The sequence below is a fragment of the Bos grunniens genome, chromosome 18 (assembly GCF_055505025.1).
Source record: "Bos grunniens cultivar Pamir isolate PY7600 chromosome 18, Bosgru_T2T1.0, whole genome shotgun sequence".
NCBI classification, from domain to species: Eukaryota; Metazoa; Chordata; class Mammalia; order Artiodactyla; family Bovidae; genus Bos; species Bos grunniens.
Genome location: NC_141182.1, coordinates 52,080,003 through 52,095,793, shown reverse-complemented (window position 1 = coordinate 52,095,793; position 15,791 = coordinate 52,080,003). Strand labels below are relative to the sequence as shown.

At 53.4% G+C, this 15,791-nt stretch overlaps 2 protein-coding genes across 7 annotated transcripts; one reads left to right on the top strand and one right to left on the bottom strand.

The window, feature by feature from the left end:
• Positions 1-610: 610 nt before the first annotated feature.
• ZNF576 (zinc finger protein 576) lies at positions 611-4,034 on the bottom strand. 4 transcript variants are annotated; one of them, XM_086352923.1, is made up of 3 exons: positions 3,874-4,034; positions 2,952-3,052; positions 611-1,336 (listed from the first exon to the last, which is right to left on the bottom strand). In XM_086352923.1, exons 2-3 carry the CDS (start codon positions 3,034-3,036, stop codon positions 909-911), a joined length of 513 nt encoding a protein of 170 aa, XP_086209049.1. In that variant the 5' UTR covers positions 3,037-3,052; positions 3,874-4,034; the 3' UTR covers positions 611-908. The 4 variants fall into 4 exon arrangements, with proteins under 4 accessions (XP_086209049.1, XP_086209047.1, XP_086209046.1 ...); XM_086352921.1 differs by lacking the exon at positions 3,874-4,034 and adding an exon at positions 3,394-3,861; XM_086352920.1 differs by lacking the exon at positions 3,874-4,034 and adding an exon at positions 3,422-3,861.
• On the top strand, positions 3,898-11,683 carry IRGQ (immunity related GTPase Q). Of its 3 annotated transcripts, none has more exons than XM_086352913.1 (3): positions 3,898-4,053; positions 4,478-5,009; positions 6,362-11,683. In XM_086352913.1, exons 1-3 carry the CDS (start codon positions 4,044-4,046, stop codon positions 7,698-7,700), a joined length of 1,881 nt encoding a protein of 626 aa, XP_086209039.1. In that variant the 5' UTR covers positions 3,898-4,043; the 3' UTR covers positions 7,701-11,683. The 3 variants fall into 3 exon arrangements, with proteins under 3 accessions (XP_086209039.1, XP_086209041.1, XP_086209040.1); XM_086352915.1 differs by having other exon boundaries at positions 3,906-4,008; XM_086352914.1 differs by having other exon boundaries at positions 4,027-4,166.
• Positions 11,684-15,791: the final 4,108 nt, after the last annotated feature.

Below are 15,791 nucleotides of genomic sequence, written 5' to 3'. Positions count from 1 at the left end.
AATTATTTAAACAGTTAAGTCATCCGGAGAAGGCGATGGCACCCCACTCCAGTACTCTTGCCTGGAAAATCCCATGGACAGAGGAGCCTGGTAGGCTGCAGTCCATGGGGTCGCTAAGAGTTGGACATGACTGAGCGACTTCATTTTCACTTTTCACTTTCATGCACTGGAGAAGGAAATGGCAACCCACTCCAGTGTTCTTGCCTGGAGAATCCCAGGGACGGGGGCGCCTGGTGGGCTGCCATCTATGGGGTCACACACAGTTGGACACGACTGAAGTGACTTAGCAGCAGCAGCAGCATCTGGAGAGAAGGGGGTCAGAGCTGTCCAATGCCGTGGCCCCTCCTTGAGTGGGAAAGACTGGCAGGGGGGTGGGAAGAGACACTAGCTCAGATTGCAACCCCCACATGACTCAGTACAGACTGACTTTGCTGTCCCATCCCCAAAGGCCCAAGTCGCTCCATGTGTGGGACCTGTGCTGTGGTGGCCTTACAGGTGGGCAATGCCTTACTTTCCCTGCCCCCAGTCAGGCCCAAATCCAGTCACTCGGCTCCTACAGCCCCACAGCATCCATCTGAGATGAATTAAAGGTGGTTACACAATCTGCAGCTAGTTGCAATTTCAAACTATTTAATTGGGGATGAGGGAGATACAAATAACAGTTTTCCCTCTTTCCTGTTAATTTCTTTTTAAAACAATAGATCTCATTATTGTCTGATTTGACTGGTTTCCCTGAAGGCTTTTGTGTCCTCCAGAGACTGAAGCTCCAAATGAGCATCTTCTGGGTCCTGTTTATCAGGAGTCCTGTGCCTTTCCAGGGGGGAAAGCCCAAGGCTCCCATCCCATATCAGACATGCATCCCACCAGCCACAGAGCTCCCATGGCCCTGGGGCGGGTGTAAGCTACTCTCAGAGCTCCCCCCGCGCATGCCGGATGTAGTGTTGGTGCAGCCCTGCTTCCTGGGCAAAGTCCTGACCACACTCGGTGCAGGCAAAGGGGCCAGGAAGGGTGCGGGCCTCGTGTGCCTGGCGATGCCGCCTCAGAGAAGCAGCCTGCCCGAAGGTCTTGCCACAGTCGGGACAGGGGAAGGTGGGCGGTGTGGTGATGGGTGCAGCCGGCTGGGAGGGCCTGGCCACTGGACCGTGGCCGCGCTGGTGGGTGATCAGGGCCTTGGAGGAGGGGAAGGATCGGGCGCAGGTGAAGCAGATGAAGAGGACCCCCTGCAGCTTCTGGGCCACGAAGTCCGCTGGGTGCTCCCGCTTCATGTGGCGCTCCTGGAACTTGGAATCGGCGAAGGTGATGAGGCAGCGGGTGCACTGCAGGGCCCCCAGGTGGCCTGAGGATGTGGGGGAGAGGTTGGTAGAGGCCAGCAGGTGTGGTGAGGGCCTCTCCCAGCCCCAGAATCATGCCGACAACCAGCATGCAGGACTGGACTCGCTCTGTGCCAGGTGCTATGCCAGGCCTGGACGGCAGCCTTACTGGACCTGTTTTGTGAATGAGCAGACCGGGGCTGCAAAAGGTTGGGCAACTTGCTGACTGTCATGAGGCTGGGAAGTGAAATGGTGGAGTCAGGGCTGGAACCCAGGCAGTCTGCCCTTCTGACAGCTGTATGATTAGGGCACAGCCTCTGGAGCCAGACTGCCTGGAACTGACTCCCCTGGCAAGTAAAAACTGTTTTCATCTGGAAAATGGGGTAATCACTATATTAGTATCCACCTCATAGGGTTGTTGGAAGGAATAAATGAATGAACTTATAAATAGTGTTTAGAATGGTGCTACACAATGGTTTGCAATCATTATTGTTGAGAAAGAAGAAACCCCACAGCCAGGGGCTGGCCTGGCACAGCTAGGCCTTGGCATTCTCCTGGTGAGCATAAACAATTCCACAGAGCACTGTCAAACAAGGCCGTGCTGTGACTGGGGCGAATCAAGACCACGCCATGGTGCTGTTCTGAACACAGACAAAACGTGAACATTGTCTGGGCCACGAGAAATGGCCAGACAGCCCCTTGTCCTGGCTTACGTGAGTGCCTGCTGCTGCTTGGCCAGTCAGAGCTGGAGCGTTCCCTTGTTCCTCCCTCCTCCTAGGTCAGATTTATTAAGTGAGCCAGCCATCTAAGAACCCCTGCTTCCTGGCAGCCTCTATCGAGAGCAAAACCCCTTTCTTGAACCCTTCCCCAATGCACCTACCACAAGCCCAGATCCTATAATAAGTCCTTTCTTAGGAGATGCCCCACAGTGTATGTGCTTCCTCAGCACAATGAGCAATAAGCCCGATTTGCTCAACTCCACGTGTGTTCCTGGTGGTCTCCAGGAACTGGAGTGCTGACGCTGGCTTTCACTGTTATAAATACTTAACCTCTCTTTGCCTCAGTTCCCTCACTTCATATGAAAGTGATAATTATCAATTTCATAGAGTCTGTTAGGAGGACGGACTGAGACGTGTTAAAATCTTAGAATGCACCTAACACATAATAAACATCAGTAGAAGCTGTTGCTGTTCTCTGTCAAATTGGTTATCTTCATTAATATTAAGCTTTCCCCTTTTCTGCCATTAATCCTCATACCAGCCAGCCCTGTGAGGTGAGGAGTGGCTAGCCCTTTGGACAGACAGGGAAACTGAGGTCCAAGGCACACTGAAAGTCTGGGGCAGGGTTGGGACTGGGGCTCACTGCTCTTCCAGTCATTTCTCCCACTCCAAGCCTCTCTGGATGCCACTCTGCCTCTGAAGTGCATCCCTTTCATATTTTTGTGGACAGAGCAGGGAGCTCTGCTCCTTGTTACCTCTGAGGGTAACAAGGGTCGGGATCCTGAGAGGCCAGATCAGGGAACATTAACAATTCCTTCCTAACAAGTCAGTCCCCACAATGCTTTGAACACTGAGATGCTATAGAAATCCTTTTAGCATCACAGCTCCTGCAACCCACCCTCCTCTGGTCAGCGGTACTCACAGATGTCACCTTCTGGACTTCGGGAACTTCTCTCCTTGGACGAATCCTGCTGCTCCATGGTCTGTTTGGAGTGCCGGTCCTCCATGGTGACTGGGACCCCTCTGGTCAAGAGAGGAGCACGCATGGCAGAATAGTAAATCAAGTGAAGTCGCTAATCTATAGCCAAATTTAGAGGGCCCGCTAATCCTGTGATCTTTGACAGGCTTACTTTGCCAGTCTTTGACTTCCGTGACATAACATCTCTTTGAATTCTAACCTGATAGCTCTCACTAGAGAATTCAACCTTCCAAAAGATTCAACTCCTCAGCTTTGTGACTTCTCTTAGCGCCTTCTCACTTGCGTGAGACCTCTGACCTATGCCTGCTACATCAAACTAACTCCTTGAACACAGAGCCAGGGACCCCTGATCTTTGGACACCAGCCTCATCCCTTTCTCTCCCACCTGTCTTGAGGCAGGTAGTGGTACCCACTCTTTAGCCCGCCTCCTCCCGGGAGACATCTTTCTCTGACATCCCGAAACTCATTCCATCCTGAGACCCCGCTTCCCACGCGCGCTTTCAGCCGTTGTGACCCGCCGCCCCCAAGCACTGCCCTCGGCTCCCTCCCGAGGCCAGTAGCCCAGGTCTCTGCTTTTCTCCAAGACAGCAGAGGGGCTGCCTTTCGTTGCGCCTGTCAGTTGCTCGTCACAGCGCCGTCACCCGAAGGGAAACGGGGCAGGGCCCACCGAGTCTCAAAGTCCCGAGGCTTTCCACGGCCTTTCGCCTGATGAACCTTTCGAAGCCCGGATCTTGGACTGCCATCCGACTGCAATGATGCAGTCCCACCAATTCGGTCCTCAAAATAACACGAGGGGTCCTTCCCTGCACTGGGGTGCGTAATGATGACGTTGCAAGCAACGCTCGCCTGACAGACCGGTGCTTACTGCGCAAGCGTGTTAGGCGCTTCTGGCGCGCACGCGCGTTGGCTCCCTCATTGTTCTAGGACCTGCGACCGCTGATAGACGGGGAGCGCCCGTCGGTCGTTCTGCGCAGGCGCCGCACAGGGCCGTCTCCCCGAGGTCAGGCTTTCAAGACACACCTCCTCCTAAAGGGAATGACGTCAGGTTAGAACCCCTGGAAAGCGTCTGGACGTCCCCGAATCCCGGCGCTCTAGCCTCTTAGGCCTCCGTCCCCGCTGCTACCAACTGCGCCGTCCCTTGTGCTGGCTGTTTGCTCGGTTGGTGATTTGGAAGGGAGGAGTGAGGGGTTAAAAACATCTGTATCCCAGAGGGGGTTGGGAGCTGGAGGCCAATTTCTGAGTTTTTGAAGCGGAAAAGGAAAGCCATCCAGAAGGAGGGCGGACGGGACTCCCGGGTCCCTGGGGAATAGAGGCTGGGCGCCAGATTTCTGGCTGCATGGGAGTGGTACCCGAGAACGAAAGAAAGGGACGGAATAATCGGCTGAAATGTGAGACCGAAGTAGGGAAGCTAGAAAAGAATAAGGTTGGGTGCTCCGTGACCCAGGTCTTCCTCTCTCCTTGCTTCCCAGCTATGCCTCCACCGAGAGGTGACGTGACCGTCTTATTCCTGGGGCCTCCGGGCTCCGGAAAATCTGCGCTGATTGCAGCGCTGTGCGACAGAGATGTGGAGACGGTCGAGATCCCCGACGGACGGCCGGATTCCGGGCTCCCCAGCCTGCGAGCTGCAGGCCCAGGCCTTTTCCTGGGCGAGCTGAGCTGCCCACCCGCAGAGCCGGGACCCTGGGCGGCGGAGGCCAACGTGCTGGTACTGGTGCTGCCAGGCCCCGAGGGCAATGAGGAGCCCTTGGCCCCAGCGCTGGGGGAGGCAGCACGGGCCGCCCTGGCCCGAGGGACCCCGCTGCTGGCTGTGCGTAATCTCCGACCCGAGGAGTCACAGAATGAAGCCCAGGTCCGGGATCAGACCGCGGCCCTGCTGGACAGCGCCGGGTTGGGCGCCGCGGCTCTCTTCATGCCACGGACCGACTGCCTCAGCACCGACGGCTGCGAGGAGTTAGAGCGCCTGCGAGCGGCGCTGCGGAGCCAGGCCGAGGCGCTGCAGAGGTAAGCGCGGAGCTTCTGGGTGGGTGGAAGAGGCTGGAGCTTTATTTACTCTATGCCTCCACCCTAAGATGTTCTTTGAAGTCAGCCCGCAGCTTGGGACCAACCTTAAAGCGATGTCTGCTGAAAGCCCTGCTCCAGATCCTGCCCTTGAGTGCAGGTCATGAGCTCCACGAGGCCCCACCTCAAGCTAGCGCTCTGTGCTTTTGTCATCTAGCCCCCATCCAAGGATCAGCTGGAAGTCCCAGCCTGTCATCCAGCCTGCTCCTGCTAGCACTCTGAGCTCAAAAGTCCCGCTACCCTGCCAGAATTCTAGGAGGGGCCCGGACCTAAAGCCCAAACACTGCCCCCAAGCCAAGGTGTGAAGGGGGGCTGCATCCAAACTCATGATCCCCGTGAAATTTGTACCCGAAGACTCCACTCTCCAGTCTTCACTTTCCTCCTCACCATCTGCTTGGTTCTCAAGGGATCAAAGTCTCCAGAGAGCCACACCCTCAGTGAGCTTTGTCGTTTAAGGGGCCCTCCCCCTCCCCCATTTCGTTTCTCTAATCCCCTCCCTTTTCTTTCTGTACCCACCCGCTGGCTATCTCCTGTCTTTTCTCCACCCCCCCACCCCCCACCCCCGCCCCACCCTAAGCGGCCTGGTCTCCTTTTGTGGAGGTTGGAAGAGGTTGAAAGGGAGGGGCAGCAGCTCCAAGCCCACCACCCTTCTTTTTTCCTTAGCCCCACGCCCTTGCTAAGGCCCCACTGTTAAATGAGGCTTCTCCCCTCATTGGACTTTACACTCCTGCCAATGCCTCTGCTCAAGAAAGAGCACCCTTGGTGACCTTGCCCACCTAGAGCATTTAGTCCATGATTTTCATTTAGTCCCTCAATCCATTCGGGATTCTTTTGCCCTAAGGCTCACTCTCTGTGAGTTTTGCCCCACTCAGCATGGCCTTTTCTTAATCCTGCAGGTCCTTTGGAAAGCCCAGCTCCCAAAGAGTGTAACCCCCCGGGGAAGACTTAGCCGGTTCCCCATTTTCAGCTCTGTTGGAAGCCAGATTTCAACCCAGCAGTCCCTCCCTTACTTTAGGCAATGATGGAGACCTGGGTTCAGTCCCTGGGTTGGAAAATCCCCTGGAGAAGGAAATGGCAACCCACTCCAGTATTCTTGTCTGGAAAATTCCATGGACGAAGGAGCCTGGTAGGCTACAGTCCATGGAATCGCAGAGTCGGACACGACTTAGCCACTTTACTCCCTTTCTTGCTTCAAACTCCACCTTGTCATTTTAGCCTGGTCGGACCCCCTCGGCCAGCTCTCCAGCCTCGAGCTCCTCTTCTGCCCTTGACCCTATCCCTCCCTGTCCCCGCAGGCTCCTTCCACCAGCTCAGGATGGATTCGAGGTGTTGGGCGCTGCGGAGTTGGAGGCTGTGCGGGAGGCCTTTGAGACTGGGGGCCTGGAGGCGGCCCTGTCGTGGGTTCGGGCCGGCCTGGAGCGACTGGGCAGCGCACGCCTGGACCTGGCCGTGGCCGGTAGGGCTGACGTGGGCCTTGTGTTGAACGTGATTCTCGGGTTAGATCCTGAAGATCCGGGTGCAGTGCCTGCTGCAGCACCTGCAGGGCCCACGCCCTACCCGACCCCAGAGCGCCCCAACGTGGTGCTCTGGAGCGTGCCTCTGAGCTCCGCGGACACCACCGTCGCCCCGTACCCGACCACCCACTACGACGCTCTCATCCTCGTCACCCCTGGGGCACCCACTGAGAAGGACTGGGCCCAGGTCCGGCCCTTGGTGCTACCAGATACACCATTGGTCTGTGTGCGAACAGACGGCGAGGGCGAGGACCCAGAGTCTCTGGAAGAAGAGGAAAAGACAGAGAAGTCTGGCAGCGAGAGCTTAGAGAACGCAGATGGAGAGGGGTTTGAGAATGCCCGCAGTGATGGAAAGGAGAACCGCGGCCCGGGAGTGCAAAAGGGAGGCAGTGGGGAAGGTTCAGAGGAAGCAGGCACGGAGAGTTTGCAGCCAGTGGGCGTCAGCACGAAGAAATCCGGCAGCGGGGACTCGGAGCGCGCGGCTGCCCTGAGCCCCGAGGACGAAACGTGGGAGGTGCTAGAGGAGGCGCCGCCGCCCGTGTTCCCGCTGCGGCCGGCCGGGCTCCCGGGGCTGTGCGAGTGGCTGGGGCGCGCGCTCCCCGCGGCCCAGGCGGGGGCGCTGCTGCTCGCGCTGCCGCCCGCATCTCCCCGCGCGGCCCGGACCAAGGCTGCTGCGCTGCGGGCCGGGGCCTGGCGGCCGGCCCTGCTGGCTAGCCTGGCGGCGGCGGCGGCCCCAGTCCCAGGGCTGGGCTGGGCGTGCGACGTGGCACTCCTGCGGGGCCAGCTAGCAGAGTGGCGGCGGGCGCTGGGGCTCGAACCCGCGGCGCTGGCCCGACGCGAGCGTGCGCTGGGCCTGGCTCCCGGGGAGTTGGCCAAGCGGACGCGCTTCCCGGGCCCGGTGACGCGAGCCGAAGTGGAGGCGAGGCTGGGCTCGTGGGCAGGCGAGGGCACCGCCGGGGGCGCGGCGCTGGGCGCACTCTCTTTCCTGTGGCCGGCGGGCGGCGCTGCGGCCACCGGGGGCCTGGGCTACCGCGCGGCGCACGGCGTCCTGCTGCAGGCGCTGGACGAGATGTGCGCGGACGCCGAGGCAGTGCTGGCGCCGCAGGTGCCTGCGCAGTGAAAGCTGGGCTGAGGGCTGGGGCTTCCTGGTGTGCCCTGGGCCCCAGCTGCCTGGCTCTGCCAGGGCCAGAGGACTCAAGACCCGGTGAGAGGGAGAGGGCACGGGGTCCAGACTCTAGCATGGGATGTCTGGGCCTGAGATATCGCAGAGCAAGGGGTCCGCCAGTCAGAATCCTGGGTGCTTGAAGGGAATGAGGGCTCTGACTAGGGGTTGGAGTGGGTGACGTCTGGTCACCAGGATTCCTGGGTCCTGAAGGGAAATAGAGTTCTGAGGACGGGACTCCTAATTTCTCTGGGGACCATCAAACTATGGAACTCCTCAAAGGAGTTGAGGGTTTGGACTCCTGGAAGAGGGCTATCTTGGTCTCTCAAGAGTAGAAACTAGATCTAATAGGTGTCTAGTCCCCCTGCGGAGGAGGAGGTGGACGCCCTGATTGCTGATGAAGGCGGTCTCCTTCACACTAGGGATTCTGACATGGAGGAGGGGTGGTCTGGGTTCCCCAGGGAGCTGAAATCCTTGGGCTTCTGAGCCACAAAGGTATATAAGATCTAGGTTTCCGGGGGTGGGGGAAGGACGGTTCTCTGGACTCTCAGAATGCCTGGCTCCCCAGAGGGCTGAGGTCTTTGCTTTCTAATTCATGGGTGGTGGAAGGTATCCATGTAGAGGAGGGAATCGGGTGCTGTGTGAGAGAGCTGGAGACCCTGTGGTCTTGGGAAACGGAGGGGTGTAATATTTGCCCCTCCAGAAGCTTGGGGGCGCAGATTTCTTTCCCCGCTGTTGTGAGGAGGATGGTACCACAAAACACGAGAGGAAGCAAGAGTGTTCTGGGCATGGTTGGGCTGGGGAGTAGCCAGAGACCAGGAATGAGGCTTTCTGACTGTGGAAGGGCGGGAACCCATCCCTCAGAGGGAACTCCCCAGAATCCCTAATGGATTTAGATCCTGGTGGCTCCCCTCCTCTGAGTTTGACTGGAAGGGGATGTGACTGACCCCATTTTCAGGTGCTGGGCAATTATGGGGCTCTCTGGGGACTCTATCCCGCTCTCCCTTAGGGGTTTCTATCGTTCTTGGGTCTTGGTTTCTTCTGTCATTAAGCCTGAACCGTTTCTGGCCTTGCTATTTTGTATACCCGCCTTTTGGGAAACACAGCCGTACTGCTGGACTAATCCAAACACTTCCGTGTGGCTACCTCAGGTGTCCCCAAGAGAGACACAGAGAAGGCCTCAGTGAGCCAGGGGCCCACAGAACAGCCGGGCAGGTGTTCCAGCCCATGGGAATGTGTCGCAGGGAGGCAAAGGCAGAAACCACAGTGCCTGGGATGTTCTAGGCTGCCAGCTACCAGTAGAGGAGAAGCGACAAGTCACAAAACTCTTTAATGCCAAAAAGAGAGAGAACGGGGCGGGGTGGTGGTTGGGGGATGGAGCACAGCTGAGAGGCCATCCAGCAGAATCTCTGTTACGTTAGATGGGGAAAGCAAAGCACAGAGAGGGCAGGCTCTAGGCCCAACAGCACACGGCAAGATTCCTCCCTGCCTCTTTTCATTTCCTGCCCCCTCTCATCCTCATCTTCCTTCTGATGCTTGAGTGGGTCACCTGGGGTCATGCCTCAGGACCTTTATAGTTTCCGTTATTTCTGCCCAGAATGCTCTGCTCCCAGATCTACTTGCCAATCAGATCTCAGCACAAATGTCCCCTCAAGAGGGACCTTTCCTGACCATTATAACCGAAGTAGCTCACACCCAACCCTTATTTTCATCTCCACTGAGTTTTTTTTTTTTCTTTTCCTTGCAGCAATTATGATTTTAGAAAATTATTTATTTACCTGTGTATTGGCTGTTACCCCTGTGCGGTACCCTCAGCCCCTCAAATAGTGCCTGACATACAGAAGGTGCTTAGTAAATATTTAATTCATTAATCAGTGGCAGAACTAGGGCTGGGATTTAGGTCGTCAGCCTCTTGCCCCGAGGCAGGGAAAAGGTGGGAGATGGAGGAGGAACAAGCATCTCCTAGGAGAGGAGACACCTGTCGGAGGTCAGGGGGCCCGGGCAGCCAGCACGGCTTTGCCATGTCATTCTGGGTGACCGGAGCCAGTGCCTTGTGTTCCCACCCGTGAAATGAAAGGGCTGGAGAATGAGCATAAACACTTTCGAGACCCTATTTCCTTTGACAGCTGAAGATAAGCGTAACCAGTCTGAGGGGCAGGTAGCTAAGGGGTGGTACCCCCAGGTCTCACTAGAATTCCCACCACTGGCACAATTTGTCCCATCGAAGTTGAGGTAGCCCAGATAGGGGGAAGCACTTCGCACTATACTGAATGGCTCCAGGCACTGTCCTCAAAGCTCTTTCGGCCTTAGGAAAATGTTCCTCATCCATCTCTGTGATACCCAGCACAACACTGTCTCCCCACTTCAACTGCAGTTCAAGCCTCTGCATCAAGCCTGCATGCCATGGGCAGAAACAGGAACACACAGAACAGCTAGTCCAGTAGAAACAGAACATCAGCCACATGTTTCGTCACTCAGTTGTGTCTGACTCTGCAACCCCAGGGACTGCGGCCAACCAGGCCCTTCTGTCCTTGGAATTTTCCAGACAAGAATATTGGAGTGGGTCTCCATTTCCTTCTCCAGGGGATCTTCCGGACCCAGGAATTGAACCTGCATCTCATGCATTGGCAGGTAGGTTCTTGGCCCCTAAGCCACCTGGGAAGCTTATGAGCCACACAAGTAGCTTCAAGTATTCTAGTAGCCACATTGAAAAAGGAAAAGGGAACAGATACAGATGACACCAATTCTAACGTCTCACGTCAATATATCCAAAATATTATTTCAACATTAATCAATATAGGAAAGAACTTTTTTATGCTACGTCTTTGAAATCTCGTGTGTATTTCTGTAGCACATCTCAATTCAGATGATGAATTTTCATCAGAAATACTAGACCTCTATTTAGATTTCATGAAACTTACATTTGAAGAAGTCGTTTCCTATACCCACGCTGTCCCAGTGATGTTGAATAGTTTTCCAATAATGAAGATGAGAAGCATTTTCTAAATTAATGAGAAGTAAGTTGCAGGTAAACTTTTCCCCCGTTTCACCACAAACATGGTGAGTAGACACAGCACTGGAGAAAAAAAACAACCTTAGTATCACCAGGAATTCTGTCTGCATTGCCCGAGGGCCAGACAGCCCTTTGACTATAAGGGTGGCCTTTTGCAAGTGAGTCAGCAAGTGGAATCTACCCGCAGAGTTGTCCTGAGCATTCCACGCAGACACGTTTGTACCCTGTTCTCTCTCGTGTACAGTAATAGGCTTGCAGCCCCTCCTGGAAGCCCTCAAACATTAGTCTCATCCCCGTGCCTTTGCTCAGGGTGCCACCTCTCTGACACCATCTCTGACTTGGCCCTGTCTGACATCTCTACCCTATGCTTCTCTGCCCTCCCGCCAAGGGGACTCCTGCCTAAGATTGAGAAAGCAAGACCCAGTTTTGTTTTCTTGTGTCACTGTCCCTCGTAGAGTGTGCTGATTGTGTTTAAGTAGTTGTATTTTGGCACCCTTGGGGGTCAACGACTGTCTTTTGGGAGTGGTTGCCTTTTAAATCATGACTTTTAAAGGGATTGAACTTTAGGCTCTGGAAGCAGTAAGCTGCCAGCGAGGCATCGGTCTCTGGGCGCATCCAAACAGAAAAGACTGAAGACTCAATTGTGGAGGGACAACTGGCTGCCTTCAGGGTGAGCCTACATGGCATCTGCAGGCTGGAAGGCCCTTGAAGGCAGAAATTCTAGGAAACCTTTGATGAATCTTGGTGTTGCCATTGCCAGAAGCAGAGGAGGAACAGAGCCTCATCAACTTAGATGAATTTCCTACTTGTCTGGATAATGATAGACTTGTGTCATTGAGATGAGGAACCATGAAGCCGGGAGACTCAAGGGTGGGTTGACCTGTGTGTGGTGCTTTTTGGAGGAGTGAATAAAAAAGTAGAAATTCCATTGTGTGTGTGTTCATTGCTGGTTTGAGAGGAGGGGGAAGATGCTTGGGATTCTGTCAACTGGAAGCCTAGACCCCTGTGTCTGATGGAGGAGGGGTCCAACGGTGAGGCCTCCTGGGTCCCTGGAGAGGAGGGATGGTGGGGATGTGTGCAGGATAGAATTCCCTGGGCTGCAGTCCAGTGACTTTGAGTTTTACCAGTCTGGAGGAGATGGGGTGGCCTAATAATTGTTTAACCTTGGGGGCTGTGATAGTAAACCTCTTAACTCTAGAACTAGCGTGGCCCATTAATGCCCCCAGTCTGTTCAGCATTTCTGCAGCCATGGCCTTGGATAGACCCTTCTGACTTTAGACCTGGTCTTTGGATCTGCTTGACTACTGGACTCACAGCAAATGTGATGCAAGCAGAAGCTTGGCAAGTGCTCATGGATTGGGATGATCTCTTTTGCTGCCCTGGGGACCCCTGCCACCATGACCACATGGGGAAGTGCAGGCTAACCTGCACGGCAATTAGATAACATGTGGCCGAGTCAGCCAGGACACCCCAATTAGTGTTGGCCCTCTGAAAGAGAGCTGCCTAGCTGACCGGCAGCTGAACCATCCTCCAGCTGATCCTAGACCAAATTGCCAACCCATGGAATGAGGTAAATACAAGACAATTATTCTAGAGGCTTCTCTGGTGGTCCAGTGGTTATGAATCTGCCTTGCAATGCAGAGGATTGAAGTTCAATCCCTGGGGGGTAACTTAAGTTCCCAGATGCCACTGTTCATCTGATCCTGGGAGCTACAACTAGAGTGTCCATGTGCCACAAAAGGGATCTTGCATGACTCTGCGCTGCCCATGCAGGGGGCCCGGATTTGATCCCTGGTCAAGGAACTAGATCCTACATACCACAACTAAGAGTTCACATGCTACAGCTAAAGGTTTCAAATACCATCACTAAAGACTCCACATGGCAGAACGAAGACCTGGTACAGCCAAACAAATTTTCTTTAAAAAGTAATTAAATTTACGTAAACCAAATAAATAAGTTTTCTTTAAAAAAAAAAAAAGAATCTGCCTTGCAATGCAGGGAATTCAAGTTCAATCCCTAGTTGGGGAACTAAGATCCCACATGGCGCAGAGCAACTGAGCCTGTGAGCTGCAACTAAGACCCAATACAACCAAGTAAATAAAACTATATAAATATGTTTATATAGGCAATTACTCTAAGTGAGGTTTGGAGGGGCTTGTTATATAGCAAAGGATGGATAACTGATACAGGTGTGTCCCCTCTCTGAGATGTGGTCTCTTTCTCCCTCTCAACAGGACCCAGTGATTAAAATCTTAACCTCTGTCACTTTTTAGCTGCATGGTGATGTCCAATGTGATGTTCCTTCTTGGAACCTCAGGTTTTTCTGAAAACAGGGTTGAGAATAATAGTGCCTATCACACGGAGTAGTTGTGAAGATAAAGTGGATCATTTTCAGTTCATGACCCTAAGAGATCATGTTGGTTACGAAACTTGTCTGGCAGGGGTGGGGGTGGGGCCAAAGGGGGCCAGACTGCTCTTCTTCCGCCTCTCCCCCTGGGGTTCACTAGGGCCATGGAAGGAGGAGCATCCTTCCCTACTCTACTGAGGTTGGCTTTAAACCATATGATTTACTTTACTCCATAGAATGTTAGCATCCCCAACCTCCTCAGGGACCTTTGGTGCACTTGGGTTTTCTGTTCCTGTCATCTGCCATGAGAAAGATATTAGCCAGGGAGCCACAGATCCCAGAAGACTGAAACCCCATGGAGAAGAACTAGAGTCCTTCTCCCAAACTGGAGCAAAACCCATCAGTTCATAACCTGAAACAGAGCCGCCCCAGATAGCTACAAACCAGAGGAAGCAGAATGCATTTTGTTACAAGTCTCAGTTTGGGGATGGTTTGTTATACAACATTATCATAGCGTTAATTGACTAATGTTCTTGTTCAGTTGCTCAGTTGTGTCCAACTCTGCATCATCGTGGACTGCAGCACTCCAGGCATCCCTGTCCTTCACCATCTCCAGGAGCTTGCTCAACTCATGTCCATTGAGTCATTGATGCCATCAAACCATCTCATCCCCTGTTGTCCCTTTCTCCTCATGCCTTCAATCTTTCCCTGCATCAGAGTCTTTTCTAGTGAGTCAGTTCTTCACATCAGGTGACCAGTGTATTGAGACTTCAGCATCAGTCCTTCCAATGAATATTCAGGGTTGATTACCTTTAGGATTGACCGGTCTGATCTCCTTGCAGTCAAGGGACTCTGAAGAGATTTTTCCAATCAGATCAGATCAGTCGCTCAGTCATGTCCGACTCTTTGAGACCCCATGAATCACAGCACGCCAGGCCTCCCTGTCCATCACCAACTCCCAGAGTTCACTGAGACTCACGTCCATCGAGTCAGTGATGCCATCCAGCCATCTCATCCTCTGTCGTCCCCTTCTCCTCCGGCCCCCAATCCCTCCCAGCATCAGAGTCTTTTCCAATGAGTCAACTCTTCGCATGAGGTGGCCAAAGTACTGGAGTTTCAGCTTTAGCATCATTCCTTCCAAAGAAATCCCAGGGCTGATCTCCTTCAGAATGGACTGGTTGGATCTCCTTGCAGTCCAAGGGACTCTCAAGAGTCTTCTCCAACACCAGATTTCAAAAGCATCAATTCTTCGGCGCTCAGCCTTCTTCACAGTCCAACTCTCACATCCATACATGACCACAGGAAAAACCATAGCATTGACTAGACGAACCTTTGTTGGCAAAGTAATGTCTCTGCTTTTGAATATGCTATCTAGGTTGGTCATAACTTTCCTTCCATGGAGTAAGCGTCTTTTAATTTCATGGCTGCAGTCACCATCTGTAGTGATTTTGGAGCCCAGAAAAATAAAGTCTGACACTGTTTCCACTGTTTCCCCGTCTATTTCCCATAAAGTGATGGGACCGGATGCCATGATCTTCATTTTCTGAATGTTGAGCTTTAAGCCAACTTTTTCACTCTCCACTTTCACCTTCATCAAGAGGCTTTTGAGTTCCTCTTCACTTTCTGCCCTAAGGGTGGTGTCATCTGCGTATCTGAGGTTATTGATATTTCTCCCGGCAATCCTGATTCCAGCTTGTGCTTCTTCCAATAGCACACTCCAAAAGGATCAGTTCCTTGGCGCTCACCACTCTTTGTGGTCCAACTCTCACATCCATACCCGGCTACTGGAAAAACCATAGTTGTGACTATATAGACCTTTGTCAATAACACAACATTGTTGTTTTAAACCACTGAGTTTGGGGACTTCTTTGTTACCTTAGCATAATTCAGTCTATCCTGATAGATGCCAAGGTCTAGCACCTGCCAACTAATGCCTACTCAGCTATTAAGTAAGTAAGTGGCAGCTATTAGGATAGTAGCTATTTGGCCAGACACATTGTCTCCAGAACCAACACTGTCTTAAAGGTGCTAGTGCCTCACTCAGTCACTCAGTTGTGTTCAACTCTTTGTGACCCCGTGGACTGCAGCCTGCCAGGCTCCTCTGTCCATGGGATTCTCCAGGCAAGAATGCTGGGGCTGCCATGCCCTCCTCCAGGGATCATCCCAACCCAGGGATCGAACCTGCCTCTTCTGCATTATTAGGCAGATTCTTTCCCATCTGAGCAACCAGGAGAGCCCCCTTTAAGGTGCTAGGCACTGCACTAAGTCCTTTTTTAGTTTTTTTTCATTTGACAGTTCAAATAGCTCTGTGAGGTTATAAATATTAATATCCACCACTTACAAACATGAAACTGAGGCAAAAAGAGGTTAACCGGGAGAGGTGATCATGCACTCTGGAGTCTGACGCTCCCAACTGTTTGACCAAAGGCAAGTGACACCACAATCCGTGCCTCAGTTTGTTCCTCTGTAAAATGGGGACAATACTTTCACCCTCACAGAGTTGTGATTATGAAATGAGCTCTCTCGTGGAAAACACTTAGCACAGGGACCCAGCAGGAAGTAATCCCTTAACAAAAGGTAGCATCTTCCCTCTCCTCGTTCCAAAGAGGGGGTTCGACAGGGTTGAGACCCCTGCTTTTTGCATCCCATCTCCCTGAAATGCATCACAGCACAAAGACAGCCTTGTTC

What these genes read in the sequence shown, in the direction of transcription:
- ZNF576 (XM_086352920.1), bottom strand. Translation starts at nt 3,450, where the DNA reads ATGTCTCCCGGGAGGAGGCGGGCTAAAGA. An exon ending in GGGAGGAGGCGGGCTAAAGA is followed by an intron (nt 3,053 to 3,421) that starts GTGGGTACCACT and finishes TCTCTTGACCAG; the next exon opens with AGGGGTCCCAGTCACCATGG. An exon ending in AAGTCCAGAAGGTGACATCT is followed by an intron (nt 1,337 to 2,951) that starts GTGAGTACCGCT and finishes CCACATCCTCAG; the next exon opens with GCCACCTGGGGGCCCTGCAG.
- IRGQ (XM_086352913.1), top strand. An exon ending in CAGGCCGAGGCGCTGCAGAG is followed by an intron (nt 5,010 to 6,361) that starts GTAAGCGCGGAG and finishes CTGTCCCCGCAG; the next exon opens with GCTCCTTCCACCAGCTCAGG.